The sequence below is a fragment of the Perissodus microlepis genome, chromosome 15 (assembly GCF_051167445.1).
Source record: "Perissodus microlepis isolate ML-2025 ecotype Zambia chromosome 15, ASM5116744v1, whole genome shotgun sequence".
NCBI lineage: Eukaryota > Metazoa > Chordata > Actinopteri > Cichliformes > Cichlidae > Perissodus > Perissodus microlepis.
Genome location: NC_140475.1, coordinates 2302352 through 2325543, shown reverse-complemented (window position 1 = coordinate 2325543; position 23192 = coordinate 2302352). Strand labels below are relative to the sequence as shown.

Below are 23192 nucleotides of genomic sequence, written 5' to 3'. Positions count from 1 at the left end.
ATTTGACTTATCATTTAAGCTGTTTTGTTTGGTATATTAAATATACTGTGCTTCACTACTTTAAGTAAAGGAACTCATATGTTACGGCGTAGAAAACGTAAATAATATCACAGCAGCAAAGACGGGAACAGAAATAAAGACAGAATGAAGAGAGATGCTGAAAAAAGCAGAGTTAAACACTTTAAGCATGTACGGGACTCAGGATGACATTTCTGGAACACCGCTGAATTTCATTCATACCTAAGAGACAATTCAACACGACAAGTACATGATACCTTTGAACAGGTGGCTGCCACAAATTCTCTTGAACGTGTTACTATGTTCATTTCTCTAAAGTCTCTTCAGAGAGGCAAGCATGACGAGAGTCTGGCAGCATCCCCTCCCTGTTGACGGGTTTATCAATTAACCGGCCGAGATTCACTCAGTCAGTGGATAAGAGGGTCCGTCTTACCTGTGGTGAAATGTCTGCGGTAGGGTGGGTGGGGAGGTGGAGGGGGTGGTCAGGCTGGGCGAGTAGGGATGGTACGGCGTCTTCTTCAGAGCCTGGATCAGGTTGTGCCTGTACTCTGGATCTATGGACCACAAAGAGCCTTTGCCTATGCTCTGCAAGACAGCAAGAAAAAACGAAGAGGAGAAAGTTGTTATTGAAGAACAATGACTGCAGCCCAAAGCTCAACTTCAGCCTTTCACAGGATTCCTATTTACCAAACCACGTGCACACACAGCCATCCTGCATTCCCACGGAGAAAAGCAACATTCTGTGCATCTCCTGGCTCAAACACCTGCACAAAAAACATCAACCATGCAAACATTCCCATATTCCCAAGGAAGATAAAACTCAGAGGAACGAGAAGTAAAACATCCTCAAAGCCACCTTGCTCCGCATTTTCCTGTCCGTCTTTATGGAAAAAGAAATCATGAAGCTTCTTTCTGATGAGGACGTAGGCAAACTCTTTAACTTTCTCCATTCCAGATGGTGCGTATTTTTAGATCAAAGCGGCTCCTAATGAAGCTGTCGGCCCCCCAACCTGAGTGAAGCCAGCCTATAGATTATAGAGAAGGGTGCCATGAAAATAGGCTGTCTCTGTCTCTCAGAGCCTTCAGCATGCTTTCATCTGCCTTGTCATCTGAATTTGGAAAAACTGGGTGGGTGGGGGTAGAGACAGAGGCAGAGATTGGGGAGGAACGCACAAAACAAAAATTTAAGGTGTCGTCCTCAACTCAGTTTATAGTGCTCTGTGATATTAAAAAAAAAGGTACAGGCTGTGGGTGGGAAGACGACGGGACTCCGGGCTTCTGATTTTCAGTCGATATGAAAGGAAATCAAGGATGCAGGCTTTATTTTAGAAGTGGGGGGAACCAATCAGTAAACACCTGGAGAAACAAGCACCTGAGATAAAACTGGTTTAAGCCACTACTGCCAAATAGTTTTCCCTGTTAGTGATGGCATTTTGAGGAAATGTCTCTAAGAGGATAATGTATCAGAAACAAGCGTTGGAGCCGCTCTGCTGGACAAACTATGAGATGATGCAGTTTCTTTTCCCCGCCCCTTTTTAATGGCCACACCTTGCTGCTACTGGGTTGGACCCCTTTTTGTCTTCAGAACTGCTTGATTTGAGCTTTGTGACTTGGTGCATCATCCTCCTGGAAGCAGGCATCAGAAGATGGGGACACTCATGTGTATCTTCCACACCATTGTAAAATAATTAATTCGTATTATTATAGGATCTTTACCTTATATTATAAAGCACCTTGAGACGACTGCTGCTGTGATGTGGCACTATATAAATAAAACTGAATTGAAATTAACCATTTCACCACCACCAATAGCCTGGATCATTGATACGAGGCAGGGTGGAGCCATGTTTTTGTATTGTGTCTGCCAAATTATGACCCCACATCATATTTCATATTTCTGCATCAGAAATCGAGTTAACAAACCGGGCAACATTTCTGGTCCTCTATTGTCCAGTTTTGTTGAGCCTGGTGTGGTCTTCTGCTGCTGTAGCCCAACACCTTCTAGGTTCGTCATGCTGAGCATTCAGAGATGCTCTTCTGCACACCTTGGAGGTAACAAGTGCTTATTTGAGTTGCTGTTTCCTTCCTATCAGCTCAAAGCTGTCTAGCCATTCTTCTCTGACCTCTGGCAAGAACAAGCCATTTTCCCGCAGAGAACTGCCACTCATTGGAGATTTTCTCTTTTTCAGAACATTCTCTGAAAAAGATCAGTAAATCAACAGTTTCTGAAATATTCAGATCAGCCTAAATTACATTTCTTCCTCACTCTCATGCATGGTTTGAATTTCAGCAGGTTTCCTTGACCATGTCTGCGTACCTAAATGCACCAAGTAGCTGCCGAGTGATGGACTGATTGGATATTTGAGTTGACAGTCAGTTCAACAGGTACAACTGATAAACTGGCCGGTGAGTGTATGTTCTGGTAAGAAAAAGTTACATGCTGGACAACATATAGGCTGATACAGATATCTGCAAGCAACCAACATAAAAAGTAGTGCCCTGCTTTTATTTAGAAGTCAGGTTTGGTGTTTTTAATGATAGACAAACACATCTGGCTGCAGGAAAAAGATTCAAATGACTTAAAAATGGGGTAGAGGGATGCATGCGTAAAATATAAGGGTCAACTGTCCATTGGATCTCCTAATTCTAGCCCAGGAATCTATAAAGAGGGAAATATCACAGTTATGCAGGCGAATATTAATTAAGGATTGAATAATCACCATATTGCTACATTAGAGGGTCAACCTCTTATCTGTAGTGGTACACAAACCACTATGCAAATCACCCCAGTTTAGGGTATTGATAAAACTTCTAATTAATATATTCAACAAAGATTTTTCTATCAAAGAAAATTTTACTAATATGTGAATATTTAAATCAGGAGGAAATGACAGGATGTCGGCTGGAGTTGGATATTTGGTTGTAGCAGCCGATCAAATCTGAAGATAACACATGAAAGAAGCAGCTGCAAATAGTGGCTAATGCCTCTGCACTTAACTGGAAAAGCGTACAGAGCTCTCTTAAGTTTCAGTGTTTTTTCCCTCCTTTGTCAGAAGAAATTAGACGAGAAAGCTTTTCCTCTCTTTGTGATCAGGCCTACATGTGAAACGTATGTATTTTTTACACTTCACATAATGAAAACATTTATTTGAAAAACAGGACTCAAAGGCGAGGGAGCGATGAACTAAATTTCCTGCGATGCTGTATGACCTGCTTTCCTACAGCTGTGCTCCGGTTAAACATTAGAGCTGCAGGTCACATACACACTAACCAAAAACACCAATATCTGATGTCTTGCAGCACCGGTTCAAAACTTCACAATCATGTCTGATATCCAACTTTATCCTTCAGGCTCCATCATCTCCACCGAGCGGTGACCGTGCAGAACCTCTTGTGTTTCTCTGTGTGGCTCTTCATCCTTAGATGTCCACAGAGTCAAAAACTGTGCTACGGCCTGCTGCAGCTCCCGACCTTGTAAGAATGCAAGAAGCTAATAGGATGTGTGTGCACTGTTGATTTGTGTCCCCCCGTCTGGATCTTTGCATTAGTATGTCAGTCGTGTTGAACACAGGCCATATGTGCCTTGTTCTGCTCTGTGTTTGTGTGTGTGTGTGTGAGAGAATGTGTGTATGACGAGTTCCCTGGGGAGTGTGATATTACCCAGCGTGGTGTGCTCCTGGGAGTGCTTCTATTACTGCCAGCAACGCCTCTCCTGGAGAGCATGATATTACACACACATACACTCGCTCCCACAGAGGTGACCCCCACTGGGCCAAATTTCCCCTTGCACCTCCAGCTCGCCAGCGTTTGTATATATACCTCTATATATGTGTGTGAGTGTGTGTGTCTACTGTCTGCCAGCCGATTGAATCAATGCTCTCTCCAGAATCTCTGTCTGCTGGGGCTCCCGCCGCTGCCAACCAGCCAGCGAGCCAATCAAAATGCTTAATCTGTAGCCTATCTGTCGATAGGCCAATCACAGGGCGCATCTCACAGGAAGGGCCCGCCACCTGGGTTAGAACAGTCGCCTTGGCAACAAGCATCATAATCTTGGATGCTGGAGAAGGTGAAAAGGACTTTTTTTGTTGTTTTTTAACAAATCTGCAAAGAAAGTGGGTTACATTTTGTGAATTTTCAGATCTGATACCACACAGATTAAAAAAATATTCCAATCTAGAAATTTCATGCGTTTCCTCTCTCCTACCTTTTTTAAACACTTGAGTGCACGGCTGAAACAAGGGTGCATCACCCGCTGTTTCCAAATTGTGCTGTCCTATCAGTTCATCCACAGGTGGAGGGTACAGAGGGGTCTGGACCCTTTCCGGTACTTTACTCATGACCTCCTGAATGCATCATTGTGAAAACATGAAATAATACTCTAAAATTCACTGAAAGCTAAATTTAGATGTCAAATTTGAATGTTGTTTGTTATTAACTCCCACTCGTATACCACAGTGGTTTGGTCTACGGCCTGCATTCTCTAACTCATTTAACGCTGCAAAAATAACCTTAAAACAGGATGTGTGACACGCTGTTCTTTGAGTCTTCCTCTCATTAGAATAAACCAAATTTACAGTTGTCACCCTCCTGCATTTCTTTCAGCTCCATTAACTTGTACTGAAAATTTGTGCTTCAGCAAAGCTGCCAAATTATTAGAGGGCAGCCACGTTTCCTAATCCAGATGTATGGAGGCAGGAGGCGTGTGCACAAGCTGAACCATTAGGACTGGCTGAATTTACAATCAGCGTTCAAGTAGTTTGGTATTTATTTTCAACAGAGTTTTACACAAACTGCAACCTGCCTGGGACGCATCAGGATGTGAGTAAAAGACAAAAAGGGGAAGAAGGGGGAGACAAAGGCAGGGAGATCGAGTGCGAGAGGGATGACTGTGTGTTGCTAACATCTGTTTCCTGTGTTATATAAGCTGTGGGGGCTGGTCTCACTTCGAAATGGGAGATATTTAAAAAAAAGTAGCATACACTCCTCACTACATGACGAAACATCACACATATCCTGACATAACCTACACTATACTTTAGTGTTCACCTCATTTTAGATTAAATCTATGAGCTTTGTTCACATGAACGCTGAGCCTTCAGATCATTCACGCTACTCTCATCACTTTCAACAGGTTGTATTGTGACTCCTTACGCTGATTCTTCCACATCCACAGCGACACGTTCATTATACATTCACTTTGGCACCGTTTCACTGCTGTCCGTGCTGCTGTGCTTGAGAATGCTTAGAAAACAAAGTCAGCAATGCCGGTAATTTGCTGTCTGCAGTAAATTTGTTTTCATCTGGAAAATGGTCAAGTAATGGCAGCAGGGGCGTGTGCCACATTCCCCCCGATAGTGAAAATGCATTCCCAGAGTGTTCAAACTAGAATGGGGTCAGCAGTGTTTTTCCAAAGATGCCGTATACTACACGTTATAATAAACAAATAATATCTGTGAGCTCATGATGTAATTCAGGATTTTATACTTCTCTGAAGGTGATGCTGCGGCTAATCAGACACAGCTTTGCATGATCCACAGTTCAAAACATCTTTTTTGGACTCATGAATAAAGATCTGCTGCCTCAAACAAGCTGTTTTAGCTGCCTTTGAGTCCTTCCTTGTGATTGGTTGCCCCTTACAAACCAAAGGTTTGAACAGGAGGTGAGTTATCTGCTCTCAGCGACATCATCCAGAGTCACGAGCACAAAAACACTGTGTGTGATGTACGCTGACCTCATGTTTGGAATCTTCTCATCAAGTACAGCAGCGCTTTCATTTTCCTAAAATGTCAATAAAGCTTATCTTATCTTATCTAAACAGCAGAAGGCAAAGAAAGGTATATAATAGGCCACTTTTAAAGTTTTCCCATAGAAACAACAGAAACAATACATTCATCCAACTAATACGTAACGTCTGAGTATATTTAAAGCGATCTTATGTTCCTCAGTGCCACAGCTGTACGTTAATCTCGCATTAACGTACAGCATCGGCTCATTTTCCAGTCAATCCCATAGACATCATCATCCTGCAGCTGTAAGAACCCACTGGCACTAAACTTCCGTCTTCATGCTCAGCTGAAAATAGTACCCAGCGACGTCCTCCCGTCTGACTAATGTTTGCTAAAACTAAAGTCTACAGCTGTTTACAGAACTTACCTAATAGTTTTAAAGGTTAAGCTCGTCATTAGAATGAACTGGGCTCTGACGCTCAGTGTCACGGGTCTGAGGAGTCAGAAAGCAGCCAGGAGTTTTAGATTTTTGTCCAAACTGCAAACAAAACGTGTCCTGTGACTATTCCTCAGCACAGCTGTATATCCTCAACTATAATTACAGCTTTAAACAGTTTTATCATCATTAATAATGGCATCCATACACCACGGAGACCCATTTCAGCAGTTTGCAGTGGCTATTATGAGAAGAGACAGTAAATTTTGTTTCCAACTCAAACAGCGAAATGAGATTAAAAAAAGATGCATGACACAGAGAGCACAGAGCTGCCACTCTGCGTGGAAGCATCAGTGTAAGAGGCTTTCTCGTCCACCGTGCAACATGACTTAACCTACACCACCAATCCAAAGTATCAGGCCTGCGCACAATTTCATGATGGACATCCTCAGATGCGGTAAATGCTTTAACCCCGGCTTTTTTAAACCCTGATTAACCCGCTGCGACACAAGGATCCATCTTTACTTACACAGAGATAATCAGGAGGATTAATAATATACCAGAGGACTAGTGCAGCATGGACCAGATACATGTCTGAACACTAATTCAGACACTGAGTAAAGCTGGAGATATGATGTCTGCAGCTCACGAGCACAAAGTTTAATGCAGAGTAAAGAGAGCTGAGGGGGGGGAAAGGAACGCAAAGATTTTATAAAGAGGCGAAAAGGAGTGGAAAAATACAAGAAGGCGAATATTCTTTTGAAAAAGGGTCCTCGAGACGGACAATTTCAGCACTCGTCAAAAGCCATTTGGCAACAAAAGGACAAAGCGGCACAGTTGGGAATGAACATTACACGTTGGCCGGACAACAGGTTTTTTTTTTTAGAAAAACCGAGCGGTGTAATGCGCCGAAATGTCGTCTACAGGTGTTACAAATTCCCTTTTCCTCCACGGCCGACAAAGCTGTTTCCCATGTGCTTTCGATGGAGCGGAGTTCTGCTCTTCCCATGCTGTCGTCATTCTTTCAGTTTTGGTTTTTCGTTGTTTGAATCGGTGATTACGTTTGTGTTTCGTCAATAATACGACAAAGCAGACTCTAGAAGACCCGAATCTGTTGTTTCAAGGCTCTAAAAAGCTGCTACGGCCGATTTCACGAGTTCTCCCCCTCCAACTCAAAAACACCACACATATAAACTCTGACAGGACAAGAGACACAAACTGGACTGAGCCCAAGCGAAGCGATTCCCAGAGTGCTTGTGATATGCTGTCACTGGGCAATTAATTAGAGCGAGATCACCGGGGTTTTGGTTCCTCCATTGCTTGTCACGGTACCTGTGAAAAACCTCTCCCAAACTTCCCAAGCAGCAGTCTTCCAGATGTTCACATTGCGTCCCAAAGGCTGCACTGGAGAAAGGCAATGAGGTCACAAGGCTCATGACTTGTGAATCACAATGACAGAAGCAAACTTGTTACAGAACAATAACACATAGACAAAGGCAGAGATGCGTTTAATGACGGCTGTCTTTTTTGGCTAAAGGCAGCAATTACTTTTACGGTGGACTTTGAGTCATGTTTTCCTTGTTTTTAGCTCATTTTTTGGCCTCCACTGACTCCAGAGCAGAAATATCTGGTATATTAGCTGCTAAAAGCAACACTAGCTGCAATTTGTTCCACTGGCTGTTATTGAGAAGGTAAAGAAAGCAAGGGGAGAAGTCAGAGAAGCCCTGCCAAGCCCAACCTCACAATCCAAGATGGCAGCAGTAAAAGTAAACAGAAGTAAAATTGTAGATCTTCTGCCCCGTACACCACTGCTGTGTATTTGTCACCCACACACAGAGCACAGACCAACTCTATCTGTCAATATTCTACAGAGGTATTTTTAAGACAAAAGACAAACACTGCATCGTATCGCTAGCGATGGTAGAATGGCTCTATCTGCATTAGGAGGGAAACAAAGCCTGTTTTTCACTGCTCTTCTGCTCACTATGACTGGAAACTTCTGATGCATAAAAGCAAAACATTCACCTGAAAGATGCTTTAAAAAACTTCAGTCAAGGAGCCGATCCTTGTGAATTTATCCTTTTTCAGTTACAAGTTGAATTGACTTGTTTTTTTCCTGCTTGCAGTTTTTCTTCCACATTCTAATACGATCTTATATGCATACCTAAAGGATCCAGGAAAATCTACCTGTAAAAGAAAAGTCTGGAAAAATCAGTACAATATAATTTGGGGCTTTTCGGCGTTTAGATCGGCCGATGGTATCCACATATCCTGCACCCTCATTTCTTTATATCAGGGTCATTTTACACCGCGGGCCACGTACAGCCTGCGGTGCAGCAGTGACACTCCCTTTTCTGTCAGTTTAAAGACGTTACATATGTAACTGTTTTTCTACATGTTCTCCCTCTCACCTCTGGGGCCGGGGGCATTGGGGATCAACAGGTTAACTGTTTATGGCTTAATTATTTTGTGTAGTGTGAACGGCCATAAGGGAGGTTTTTATCAGTAGGAAAAGCTGTAAAACTTATGAAAATACAGATAAAAATCCAAAACGTATGTTTGTGCTTGTTTGAGGTGAGCAGCAGATCAAACACGTCACGAATTATAAATGGCTTCGAGCGCACATTCAGGCCTGTGAGACTCATTCAGACACTGAGCCATGGCTCTGTGCTACATGCACACATTTCTGCATCTCTAGCATTCAAAGACACTTTCTATATAGTTTATTTTTATGTAATATTGGGGAGTGTGTGGAAAGGGTCTCCAGTTTCAAGTTTCTGGGTGTGCACATAGACACAGACCTCCAATGGAGCTCTAACACCTCTTAAAGAAGGCCCAACAACGTCTCCACTTTCTGAGAATCCTCAGAAAAATGGACCTGAAGAAGGAGCTGCTGACTGTCTTCTACCGCTGCTCCGTTGAAAGTGTGCTGACATATTGCATCGGTGTGTGGTTCTCCAGCTGCACCACAGCACACAGAAAGGCACTCCAGAGGGTCATCAATATGGCCCAAAAAATCATTGGACATCCTCTTCCCTCCCTGAAGGACCTGTACAGCACTCGCTGTCTCAAGAGGGCACGCAGCATCCTACGGGACTGCACACACCCAGGACACCGGGTGTTTAAGCTGCTGCCGTCTGGCAGGAGGTTCAGGCTGCTGAGGTCCCGAACAAACAGACTCAAGGACAGCTTTTACAACAGGGCAACAGCCCTGATCAATGCAAACAGCTGACCTGACTGGCTACCTCCCTGGACTTTTTTAGGGGGGAGGTAACAATGTTTAAAACAATAACAATAATAATATTTATATTTATAACAAGGTGCAATAATAATTAATGTGCAATAATAACAGTGTGCAATACACATACACTTATTCTTCTTTTTTATACTAAGTTAATATACTGTGTTGTGTTGTTTGTTGCGTTGTGATGTGTCATATCGTGTCGTGTTGTGTTATATGTAGTGCCGACGTAGGACAGTTTTCCAATTTCATTGTACTACTGTACTATGTATGACTGTGCAATGACAATAAAGAGTTATCTTATCTTAAATGTATGCTTCCACGCTTCAATGATTTTAAAGTCTGGGTCTTTAGGAGGTCTATCCATGACTGATAGTTGTATGTTTGTCTATCCAGATGTGGTTTTTGTGCATTAACAGGCGTCACTGTCGTTCTGAAAAATGAAGCCAGTCTGAGGTTTTCCAGATGGTATTTCACAGAGGATGAAAATTTAATTGTAATCTTGTGTATTGATAATTCAGTGACTCAGATGATGTCAAAGCCTCCACCGTGTCTTACAGAGGGATGTAAACTCTTACTGTTGCACCGCCTCCTCTGAACATACTGACAATCTGAACCAATCTACAGGCAGTATTTTAGGCCTGACACTTATCGTTTATGTCATGGCTATTTTCTTTGTAACTTTGTCATCAGATCCATTAGTCGAGCAGAGCGACTCCATTCTTTACAATACTCGTGTAGATCATCACAGCTGATGTAGTGAGGAGTCAAGCAGCAGCTGGAAAGTTCATGAACATAAACTTTTTTATTTTCTACTTTCAATACAACTAACATACAGTATGTATGCACACAGATATCTTCTCTTTGAATGAAACAAGAGATATTTTTACTCCATTACAAGTGTTGCTCGTCCTTTAAGGACCTTTTACTTTTCTTTGATCCCACTGTGACAGGATTTTATGGCTCAAACTGTCGTCATAAATGTTTTGTACTTGTAAATTAAATGCATAGTTGTGAACTGAGTTTTGTGACCTTGTAAACCAAAATATCTGAAAATTTAATGTTTGTGCATCTATAGATGAGAATTTGTGTGTTTGTAAGAAATATTTATACAAGTTACAATTTTTTTTTTTTTGATAAGATCTGGTTACAGATACCAGCAAGAAACTTGTGTAAAACTCTGCGCTTAACTTCCCTGGCTGTGTGTGAGTTTCAATGAATTTTGACCCAATTTTTCTTCCTTTCAGCTGATTGGTCAATGTTATGTCAATCACAAATTTAACAATCCAATCAGAGAACAGAAGGGTTTGGCTGTCGGTGGGGTGCTTTACTGAGCTCCAGGTCCTGGAAGGGTAATACAGTTATGACCAAAATTTGAGCCCATAGGATGCTTAAATTGGCAAAACTGAGAAGGAAAAATATTTAGGTCACAGTGGCTTACACGACCAAAGTCTGGGAAAGTCAGTGGTTTTTATCAATTTTGACTGAGACTTAATTAAATGTTTTCATGTCCTGGTGACCAATGAAATTAGAGTGGCACAAGATAGATAAGGCATCAAAACAACCTATCTTCAAACAAGTTGTTTGAAGATAGCTGCTGAGTTGTGAGATCAACTGTGAGAAGGACTCAGACAGCACCCTTAGTATCAGCCTTGGCTTACTAACACTGCACTCTAGAAAATGCAACACAATCATATCTGTGCTTTTCCCCCCAAAATCCAGCAGCGGTAGTTTTGTGACTGCAACAAAGTCCCGATAAATGAACATCAAAAACCACCTTAAATTAACAGTGCTGTGCTCACTTCAAACACCCTTCATAATGCTTCGAGTGCTGAAACATAAAGGCATCAAGGACGCCTCTCATCTGAACGGGGCAAGGTTAAGTTAGAAGGTGACACACTTAAGTGCAACACCGAGAGACTTCGCAGCGAGTTTCAGATTACAAAACTGCCCATTCTCTCCGCTGTGATTTCATAAGAGGCTTTCAGAGATATATCGCTGACTGTGTGTGTGTGTGTGTGTGTGTGTGTGCTGTTACAACACTCATCCACAAGTCTGAGGGCAACAACACTTGTCATTAAGGCATGTCATTCAGCACAGTGAAGAATCCTGTTTGTAAACAAAGCCATGGCAACCGTGGTACTCTCTCACGCTCTCTCTCACAAGTTTGCACTCCCACATGCAAAACTGACACACACACACACACACACAGGGAGCAGTAAGCTTATTCTAAACTAGTCCCCATCTTGTCATCTGCCTGGATATGACCCAGAAATACAGCCACTGGAACAAATAGGCCACTGTCATATTAATCTCCACCTCTGTAAATTGATGGAAATATAATTTGGTGTGTTCAAAGCAAGCCGTGTCTGCACGCTTTCCCCATCTCTCTCTCTCTCTGCCTGGACAACGATAACTTGACCTCCCCTACACCAAACCCCCCCTCACCCCCACCCCAACAGTACGTAACACATAATGACGCCCCGCAAACAGAAAAAAAAAAGAGCGAAAAATATCTTACACCCTGTAATTGCACACTCAACTGAAAAAGACTTAAACAGGTAAAGGAAAAAGCAAAGCCGGGAGGGAACAAAAAGCTGTATTCACATGCAGATATTCTCACTGAAAAGCTTTGAATGGCAGAGTCTGACTAAAAATGACAGAGATTCTGTAATTGCAGCTTCAGATAAAGCACAGCACTTGGCAGGTAGAGTAAGAGTCTGCAGAGATGTGCCCTCATTTCTACACCGGCACAGCGCATATGTGTGTGTGAGGCTTTTTAAGCATTCATGCATGCTTGTGAGTGTGTGCGCACTTGTTTGTGTGTCAGACATGCCCTGTGTGTGTGTGTGTGTGTGCGTGAGCGAGCGAGAGAACGAAATAGGTTTGAAGGGTTAATTAGTGTGCTGTCTTAAACTGTGTGCAGTGACAGGAAGACAAGACAAGCTGTCCTTGCCAAATTCACCTCTGCACACGCTGCTCTCCACACACACACACACACACACACACACACACACACACACACAGGCACATATGTGCATATAACACTAGATGAGGACGTATACTCTTTCTCCCCCACTGAACACCTCAGTGCCCATTTCAGGCTAATGTGCACACACACACACACACACACACACACACACACACACACACACACACACACACACACACACACACACACACACACAGTTGCCTAAGTCAGTAAAGCCAAATCAGTTTTCCCGTTGCTACAGCAACAGCATACTTTTATATCAACTGCAACCTTGTTACTATGGAGATATGTATACAAGAGAAACTCTGTGCCGTTGTAGTCAAGGGCCAGATGACAGCATAGCGTGAGGGCGTGTGCACAAACTCACACACCATCCTTCATCCATTTTGTTCTCTCTTTCTTTTACACACACACACACACACACACACACACACACACAACATGCAGCTCAGTCTGAAGAAAGAGTTCAGACTCACACGCTGGTCAAGGAGAGCACAGAGAGCTCTCATATCCCCCCAGTATGATCGCAATCAGCTAAACACGCAAAGCTAGCATTGATCCTCACTGTTTGTGCCCAACCTTCACCGCCCACCCCCGACACCCTCGGGCGAGATGAAATCTAAAGTCTGTTGGCATCTGTGTTATTAAATCCTCCAGTGTTAATTTAGCGCTAATTGAGTGAGGGATTCATTCCCCGTTTACCCCGAGTCTTTAATGGAGCAAAATCGGGATGAGAACGCCGGTATAAAAGACTGTATCAAGTCTTAAATCAAAAGCGAAATGCTGTTCCCACTGGGGAAGCACATATCATCGGAGTGAAAGAGAACTATGAAAGCAGAGATCATCAACTATTGATAAGGCCGAATCTGGTACAGCTGTAGACAAAATACAGAATATGTTTGACTTCAAGTTGGATATGCCTGCAAAGCACTGATAACTGTCTGGCTGTGAAATAAGCTATAACCACACATGAGAGAGCGAATAATGGGCCTGTGTTTACCATCTGGCTACAGTGATGCTGTACATCACAGGTATATACGATATAGATTAGGAAAAGAATCAGGAGTAAGGATGAAACGGTTCTCCAAATCCATAATCCGTTACGAGTTTGAGGGCACAGTTTCGATTCATAACTCGTTTTTTTTATTTTTATTCATGAAATGGAAAGGCATGATAGCTGGATCACGAATAATCTATATCCAGCTCTTCACTACTACAGCTTTCACTAGACTAGCATGTTATTCCACATGCAATCAGTGTATGCATACAGACCATCGTGGCTCTGCCTTATCCAGTCTAACCTGCCAGCTACCATCTCGAATGTTTTACAGGACTTCGGAGCGCTGTAATTCCGCATCCAAAACACTAGTTGGCAGTGTTGAGCCTTTTCATGTGCATAAATCAATGCTTTCTATGGTGCTTGCTGAGCTGAGCAAATCATGTTCGAGTTATTGAGCAAAGATTAATTGCACAAAATGAGCATCAAAAAAATACTGCGTGCATTTACAAAGACAGCACAGGCAGCATCTGTATTTCTGGGAGTTTCTTTCTCAAAGTGCAAAATTTAGGAAGGAGAATATTTAAATCAAGCAGATGCACAATTTACTGCTAACTGTCCCGACAGCACCGGCAGTCAAACTGGGAAACAAATAATCCTCGTGATAATCTTGTGTAATTTTGTGCATGCATGTGGAAACAAAGAGATAATTCAATGAAAATTGTGAGCAGTTTTGTATCAGATTTGATTGGCAATTCAGTTTTTAAGTCACTGAAATCATGCAAATTCATCATCTGATGATGTCAATGACTCAACAATAAACCTCGTTTTCCAAACGACCTTGGAAGGAGCGATTATGCAACATTCGTCAGAGTAACATTGAAGTTCTTTACCTGGCTGCGATCTTTATCCACCTTCTTGAAGCACTTGTTGAGCGACAGATTGTGGCGCACTGAGTTCTTCCAGCCTGTGGGGGCGCTTGCAAAGTAAGGGAAGTGCTCCAGAATCCAGCCGTAGATATCCTTCACCGGCAGCCGCTTGTTTGGCGCATCCTCGATGGCCATGAAAATCAGGCAGCTGAAGGAGTACGGAGGTTTTCGGTTGGCCCCCGCCGTCAAGTCGTACGCTGAGTGCGCGTCACCGAGCAGGGGGTCGTCTGGGGAGGGAGACGAGGAGGAGGGCGAGCGAGGGTGCTGGCCATCGGGGTCCTGCAGAGGGGAGACGCTACGAAGCCCAGAATGGCTGAAGCTGTTGAGGAGGTCCGTGCTCTCGTGGAGCCAGGAGAGGCTGGTGAGCTCTTCGTCTTCGGCCTTGGAGAAGGAGGCGGACAGGGAAAGGGAGAGGTCAGCCGCCTCGGCTTCAGACGCCGCCGTGGCGGCGTCACCTTGCCGGTACGGCGGGCTCATGCCCTGTGAGGCACTGGCTCCACTACTGGGGCTCTGGGCCTTCTTACTGGGGGGCATGGTGGGTCCCATCCAGCCCAGGGCTCGCTCCTGTAGGCAGCAGAAAAGAGGGGTTTTGGGGGGGGGGGGTGGAGCAGGAGAGAAAGGAAACAACATTAGCTGATGAAACTGTTGGTTCATTCATTTTTGTTAAAGGCCAAAGGGTGGAGGCACGTAACAAGATTTTGACCACATTCCCAATTAGGCTGTGTTAGATCTGAAGGAGAAAGTATACATCATCATTTCTCTCCTGGGCTTTCTATCCACTTCTGACTGAAACAGCAAATTTAGTGCTTCATCGGTTGAGGAAATCCTGCCTTGTACAACTACCCTCTAATTACTAGCGTAACAGCAAAGTATTGACATTACATGGGGTTTCTGTCATAACATATGAGTACTGTTAAAGGTCTTATAGTTGTGGCGTCGCAGAATCGCTGGTGATTTAACATCTCTCCAGCAGGAGAAAATGTAATTGTCAAACGTGCTGCGACAAATGAGTGCAGAAGAAGAAAAAAACCTTTATCTGGTGGATTTGAAACATTAGAAATGGAGTCCGACGGTCAGACTTAGTTCCACAGCAGGATGTGATAGGGATGCGATGGGAAAATTTGCAAAGAAAAGAGCAAAACAAATTACAGCGTGAGTTCAAATCTATCCCTATTCTAATCAGACCGTTATTCTGCTAACATAAGAGCGATGCTGTGCTCGTTACACGCAGGCAGAGCGCCGTAATTGAAGGGGAACGGGTCTGAGTATCACACCACAATCAGAAGACTCGCAACTGGGCCTTTGATTGTCCTCTAGCACAGACAGCTGTGGGAAGGACCCAGGCAGCGGCTACAGCAAAATGTAATCTGCTCCGCTCGCTCTCAACACGTTTCAGAGACCAGACACACATGCCTGCTCTTGCTTGGATGCACACACACACACACACACACACACACACACGTGAAAATGCAAATCTAAATCTAATCTGCACAGGTCCGGATGAACATGCAAACACGAGCAGGGGTTCTAAAAGGTTGTGAATGTAAAAGCAGATGAAAACACACACACACACACACACACACACACACACACACACACACACACACACACACACACACACACACACACCATTAGGACAGGGGGATTAAGTGGAGATACGTTCTGGGCGGCCCCCGTGTGGTGCGATCGCTCTCTAATCCAAGGTGATCATCAGCCGATCTGTCCCCTCACTCTGGATGATTGACTGACAGCTGTCACCCGTGGCGAGTTGTTGCACGGTGACAACTGTCAGCTCGCTACAGCTTTGGCCCGCTGCGTCACCATGGCAACAGAGCAAAACAACTCATCTCCTTTTCTCCTCTGCCGCGTCTCCCTCCCATCTCGCCCTTTTCTCACTTTTCTCCCAGCGCAGATAACTCTCTTTAACGGTGCCGACGGGCTGCAGCGGAAGGACGGCGCTAAATATAGAACAGTGATGTATAGCGCTTGCTCCACGTATAGCCGGCCAGCCTACAGTCACCTCGCCGCTCCATCTAACGGTCTCCACGGGCGCAGGAACACGCTCGGCGAAGCTTTGATCTCGTTTCTCTCTTCTCTCTCTCGTCCCTCTTTTCCAGTCCTCGCGCTATTTGACAGCACGCGCGCTCATTCAACAAGCTGTACCTGTCTGAAGGTACAGTGTTGCTGCACCAATATTGACATTGAGCATAATGAATTCAAATTGCCCCGGTGACGATAGCTGAAAATAGTGAGAGCACAATCAAAGGGATGGGCGAGGTGGGAAGAGTGCTTGACAGGCTTTTCAAGGTGTGCGTGTGTGTGTGCGTGCGTATTTATGCGTGTGTTTGACAGGCTTGTCACGGTGCATGTGTGTGTTTGTCTTGAGAAGGAAGAAAGGGCATCGGAGTGACATTGTTCCTAGTAGGAGTCCACCGGAATGCAGAGATGGCTCAGATGCTCTCTTTCTCTCTGTCTCCTCTTCCTCCTCCTTGTTATGTTGCCATAGCGGCAAGGGGGCCATGAAACATTACGGCTGACAGTAAAGTCATCTCATTTTACTGTTGCTATGACAACAAACTCCTCACTGTTGGTTGGGGCCATCGCGAGCTGCCGCCCAAGCCTCGTGCCTGAGTGTGCATGTGTGTGTATGAGGGGATGCATGTGTGTGTGTGTGTGCTACCATGTCTCCCATGGGCTCTCATAAAGCTTAACACACTTGCTTGGCTCTAAACAAACTTTCATGCAACTTCTACTGCGAAGCCCTCAGGACCAACTGCTAAAGGACAAAGGCAGCTATCGCTCAAGTTCAGGCTAAATAACGCTTGCTGCGAGTGTGCGCGCACGCGCGCACGTGTTAGAAGCATCCTCACATTTGTTTGACAGATGGGACTGTGCTATTCTCTCTGTCTTCTTCATTCGCTGGATCTCCTTTGTGTTTGCATGCTTTGTTTTGATTTGTGTTCGTCTCTGTTTGGCATGTCCACATTTGGCTTAGCGTGCGCATGTGTTTTTTTTCTGCGTTTGTCTACGTGTGTGTGTGTGCACGTGCACATTGGACTGTAAGTACACTGTCTGACTAGTTGTCTAGTGCATTCTTCATGCAAGTGTCTGTGCATACCAATACAATTACAAGCAGCTGAGCTCTGTACAGTGTGCCTGTTCTCACTGTGACCCTGGCACCACACCAGCACTGTTCCTCTGCACCCTGATAATATAAACTCTAAAAAACACCATTCAATAAGAATGAAAACTCCATCCAAAAGGAAAGTGATGGGCTGTGCACTCGCAAATGTTATGCTGCCATGAATTCAGAATCCACGGGACTCAGGTAAGAACTATGGATGAACTATGGATGTTTGGATAGGGTATCCTGACCTGGAAAGCTTGACAGGGTATCCGTGGAAATTGGCCAATCTATGATGTAACTCAACTGTTTAGGTCATCAACTCAACTCATTCCTGTGGAAGCTCAAGCTTCAAGTTAGGTATGTCAACAATTTGACTTAATATTTTGAAATTCTGATTTCTTTTGCATCAGCTCTGCCAGTCAGGACGCTCCATGAAGGATGCCCTTTTCCCAGAAGCAGATGACGCATATGCACGAGCACTCGAATAGTGACAGGATCAGTGAGCTATCAATGTGAACAAACTGGCACCACGTTCTTCAGCTTTGAATGCCTTCTAGTGAACGATAACATAGCATGAAGGTTTGGAATCAACATGTTCATGTTGAACTGTTGGACAGTGGATGCCTTTAGCTTTCTGCTTCCGGGTAACAAGGAAATGATGTAACTTCACAAAGCTTCCTAATTGGCAGAGCTAACTCGAAATTAGTTATTTTCTCAAAATGGCATTTTTTTCATGTATATTTGAAATATTACAGTATCCCATACTCTTGTAAACTGTGCTTCAGCCGTTGATTAGAAAACATAAGTGGGATTCAGACTGTTAATTTTGTAAAGTAGTAAACACACCTGAAGCTTCATTCCTTGGAAAAAAAAGAACCAAGCAAAAGGCTAACTGTGAGCTGTGTTTAGGAGCAATTATGTTTTCTTTTGAAAGGGCCTTGCTTTCCTAAGTCAGTGTGTCTGACACAGTATCAACAAAGCTAAAGTTCCTGCTGCATGCTTCCAGCTCAACGGATCCTCGGCTTTCGAGGTGTGCAAGATTTAAAATAAAACGTTTTTTTAAATCAATCCGGCGTTTTTTCATGTCACAAGTGTAAAAAAAAACAAAACAGGAAGTAAACGATCAGAATGCTATTTTAGGTTCAAGAGCTAATAGTGGATCAATTAACTTGATTTAACAGAATTAACAGATTTAAAAAAGGAAGGAAAATTGAAGATTTCAATGAGCTGAACTGAGAGCTAAGACCATTAAGACCTTAGACGGAAACAGAGAGCATCGTTGCTCTGAAAACTGTCAGCGACCTTGATGTACCCCCGCTGACCTCTGACCTGGCAGTCTCTGTAGCTGAAGGCAGAGGTGACCGGTGTTTACATGGAGGGGAGAAGGTTAACAAACGCCTGCAAGAGTGGACAGGCTGTACGCTAATTCATTCGCTCTAATTGACGGTGTGATCATCTCGCGCTGCATTCATGCTCTTGCAGACACTTGTCTAAATCACATGCCACTTTTACGTAATCCTCAGAAGATCTCCGTTCCCCGTTGGCAGCTTTTTCTGTCTTACTTGCAGTCGTTCACAGCGCCGAAAGCCAGAGGAAACATTTCAATAATATCCTTCATTTCGCCGTCTTGTTGTGGAGTCTGCTGTGATATTAGCCAAACTGACTTTCAGCAAAATCCCCAAGTCATCAAATTACAAAAAAAAAAACAAACTCGAAACCACATCAATGCACAAATAATAAAATAAAAGCCAGATAGGCTGGAGACATGCTGTCAGCAGCTCATTTAGCTCTGCTCTGGGCCTCAGTGGATCAAGCGACTCTTACAACTTTGTCAGTTTGATGGTGGCTTGTGACACAAACTGTATGTCGTATGTCATATCTTCCCATTCCCTCTTCTCCTTGTCAGTCTTTACTATACAGCCCAATAAAGCAGGTGCCACGAAAATAATCCCCCCCACCTCAGAATGGAGTAGTAATAGAAGTGTAGCAGATAGCAGCAAAGAATAGAATAGTGGCTGGTAGGAGTTATTACTTTGCAGAGGGGTGAGCTGAACCTTGTGGCTCCTCTGGCCACAGTGATAAAGCGGAGAGTCAGATGCACCGAGGCAAAACTAATCTGGAGTTTTGATGACAAAAGGACGACCTTTATCCCTCCTACACATATACCGGATGGATGGAAGGGGAGAGGAAGACCAACAGAGAGAAGGAGAAATTGAGAACTCTCTCAGAGACTGGGAAATAATAACTTCTGCTACATATGTGTCAACAAAGGTTGTAGGAACCCTTGTGATGTTCTCAATTTTCAACCCATGAAATCATTCCCCCGTCCACCCTCTGCATTTCCTGCTTTTCCCTGGTGACAAATATCAGGGCTTCTGACTGCTTTAAGGAAGCGGAGCAGGGCCAATCACATCCTATAAGGTCTCACTGTGTTCTTCTTTTATGTCATCCACGACAGCAAAGAGCTACGGGATGAAGGTCGGGGTGAGGGCGTCCCTCAGGACGCCTCCTGACCCCTCTGTGCTGGCGGCTGCTCTCAGCTGCCTGGCAGCTAAAGCTGTTGCAAACACATGTGCATATGAACGTGTTACAACTTGATGCCTGTTCTTATTTTTACATCTGTTGGCTATTTTCTTTGCTTGTTGTTAGATTTCATTGCATTTTACCTCAATCAAAATATAGTAAATGTACATTAACTGACCCGCTCTTTGAATATTTAAGGTTCTTCTGTTACAGGTAACATAGTCAATCATAGACCGTTTGTTTGTTTTTGCATTTTGTGTATGTTTATTGTTTAAATGGAGAAAATACACTCATATTATTGCGCTGAAAATGTAAAAACTATTCCACAACCTGTTTTTCATGAATATTGATATGTGTACGTGAATGTAGGCAGCCTGTATAAAGTTTAGTTTGATGTATATAAGGGGGTGAGTCTTGACAAGTGTTAACATTTACACCATCATGAGTTATGCCTGCATTTAGTTTTGCACTTTGTTTCTATTTATTGAGCTTATTTATAGACTGTGGTCAGCAGCCGGCTGTCACAGTCACCTGTGGTTTGCAGGGACGATGCTGACTTGCCTGCAACCACTGCTGGCTAACCACTGAGTGCGACACAAGCCAGAAACAGTGAAGGAAACACCTTCAAAATAAAGGTTGTGCCTTAACAACTGAAACAAATGCACTTCAAAGGGACAACTTTTAGTTTTGAGGTGAAAGTTTCTGATTTTCACTTCACTTTTAACCGTTTCCGAACCGTTCGGCGAGTAAGAAGTCCACAGAGAAGTCAGACCGCCTTCTATGCAAACTGTAGTCAACTGCAGAAATCTACTAAAGAAATAACAAGGGGTTTTGCAAGCATATTTTACCAAGTGAGTGCCAGCTACCTCAAGCAGCCACCTGAAAACCAGTCAGGAAATACAACCTAATGACTGGTATGTCTTGATGCATGCTCAATCATCCAGTTTCTAATGACTGGTAGCTACCAGAGAGCCTCTGACCAGTCTCTAGGACCTTAAGCCTCTTTTCCACTAGTACCAACACGACTCCACTACACTTGGTTTTGGTCCAATTGATTATGTGTGTGGCATTGTCATAGCAACGCAGCCAAAAGTCCCATGACACCATTTGTATATAACACAAGTACAACACAACAATGGAGGCCGTCTATCTGCTGCTCAGTCTGAGGGGACCACAGTGTTTATTTTTGTGTAGCCATTTCTCTCGCTGCCACATTTCAAAAGTGGCAGTTTTGATTTTCCTGAAGGAGTTTTTGTGCTGTCATGACTCATCGAGTGACGCCATCGACTGACCAATCAGCTCCCTTGGAATTGTGAACGAGCAGGTACTAAAACAAGTACCTGGTACCAAGTAGGTCTTCAGGTAGATATTTCACTGAAACACTGTGACCTGCTGTTGGAGCTGCAGAGAAAGAACAAGGGAATTCAGATGGATGTCGTGGAATCTTTATTACTGTTAGTTAAGCTATTGAACAACTGAACAGTCAACACTGTCGACTCTAAAATGTCAGCCGCTTAACTACGAGGAATAAATGCACGATTTGGGTGAAAAGTGAAAATTAAACCTCTTTGGGGTTCAGACAGTTGTTCAGAAAACTCAAGTGAGTGCAAAATATTACCTTGAGCTGTTTGTTCCAACTACTTACTGCCAAAAGCACAAAATCAAAGCTATAATTAATAAGGCATAAGAAACTTAACAAAGAAAGGTCAGGACCCTTGTGTTGCAATGCACGCTTAATATTGCAAGTTTGAGTCCAGAGCCTGCTCTGCCAGAGGATTAAACATTATCCCCACTGTCTATTGGCAAAGCAACTAAGCAGATAATAAGCACATAATATACAGTATATTTAGGGGAACTGAGCCCCAGAACTTTCAAGCTGAAAAATGAAAACATAAAACGCATCAATTCACAGGGTCACTGGTTCTGTTTTAGGAGCAGCACCAGGCTGCTTTACTCAAGGAAGCTGAGAACGGACATGTGTAATGTACGGTGTGAAAAAAAGAAGAAGAAGAAAAAAAGCCAAATCAAATATTGCTAGTGAATAATTCAAGACGACGAACACACACACAGCCTCCATCCTCCAAAGTAGGCTAACCAACAAAGCAAACAGACATTTGCATCAGGCAAACACAGAGTAAGTTTGGGATGATTCATCAGCAGCCAGCGATCATGGAGTCACGCTTACCCCCCCCCCCCCCCCAACCTCTCTCTCTGCGGATGGCGAACAATCAGAGTCAGAAACACACACACACACACACACACACAAAGTGAGGTTGCAAATGTGGATGCTTGAAGGTGACTTGTGTGTGTGTGTGTGTGTGTGCAGCCTGGAGGTCCCTTGGTGGACTGCAGGGCTAGACTGTGTGTGCAGAACTGCCTGTGACAGTCAGGTCAAGCTTAAAAAAAGCCCAGGCCCAAGGCTTTAGACTCCTACAGTTATGGCCATGACACACCATAGGCTGACATGCAATCGCACATTTGGGCACTCTCACATGGTTACTCACTCTGCCCAGCGTTTTCTCGCACACTTTGTCCAAGTGTATTGTCCTAGCATGGCATTAGTCCCTGTATCTACAGTATGTAAGGTACCCGAAGTCCTTAAAGTGTGCATGAATGTATGGTTGTTTGTGACTTGTAGTCTAAAGTGCTTTGAGCGGTTAGTACGACTAGAAATGCATTATATAAATATAAATAAGACTATCTTAGCATTAACCCACACTCCTGCTTCAGTTTAACCAAAGCAGAAAACACAGACTGTATTAGAAAGATGGCTAAAACCTCAGAGTCTTAAAGTCAAGTCCACTCAAGTCTGCATCGTTTCTCACGGCCAGCGAGGGAGAGGGAATCCTCGTGATGCAATAATAAGTCTTAGAAAGAGACAGCAGCTCACTTAGTAAACAAACTCCTGATGAGTTCATGATTCCAGCTGCTAGTTTTAGGACTTAATGGGTAAAACATTATGTTTCACACTGCATGAGAAACCAAAAGGTGGTCCACCCAGGTCCACACCATGCTTGTTCAAGAGCCGCCTGTTCAGCCTTTCCAGTGAGTACACGTGACTAGCATCCCCACTGATACCAGAGTGAAGAACAGACACAGCAACAGATGCAAGCTAGTTAGCTTTAGCGCCAGCTGACCAGTTCTAATCTCTCACATAACTGTGTCCAGTTTCCAAAGACAGATCCCAAACTAAAGACTCCACA

The 23192-nt window shown here is 43.7% G+C and overlaps 1 protein-coding gene across 2 annotated transcripts in view; it reads right to left on the bottom strand.

Moving 5' to 3' along the window:
• Positions 1 to 23192, bottom strand: part of ches1 (checkpoint suppressor 1) — a 67857-nt gene that overhangs the window by 25190 nt on the left and 19475 nt on the right. For both annotated transcript variants that reach the window (XM_084954335.1, XM_084954334.1), the window contains exons 2-3: positions 14304 to 14903; positions 452 to 603 (exon numbers count right to left, since the gene is read on the bottom strand). In XM_084954335.1, the coding sequence (XP_084810461.1) occupies positions 452 to 603; positions 14304 to 14885 (734 nt within the window). In that variant the 5' untranslated portion in view covers positions 14886 to 14903. The remainder of the gene's footprint in view (positions 1 to 451; positions 604 to 14303; positions 14904 to 23192) is intronic.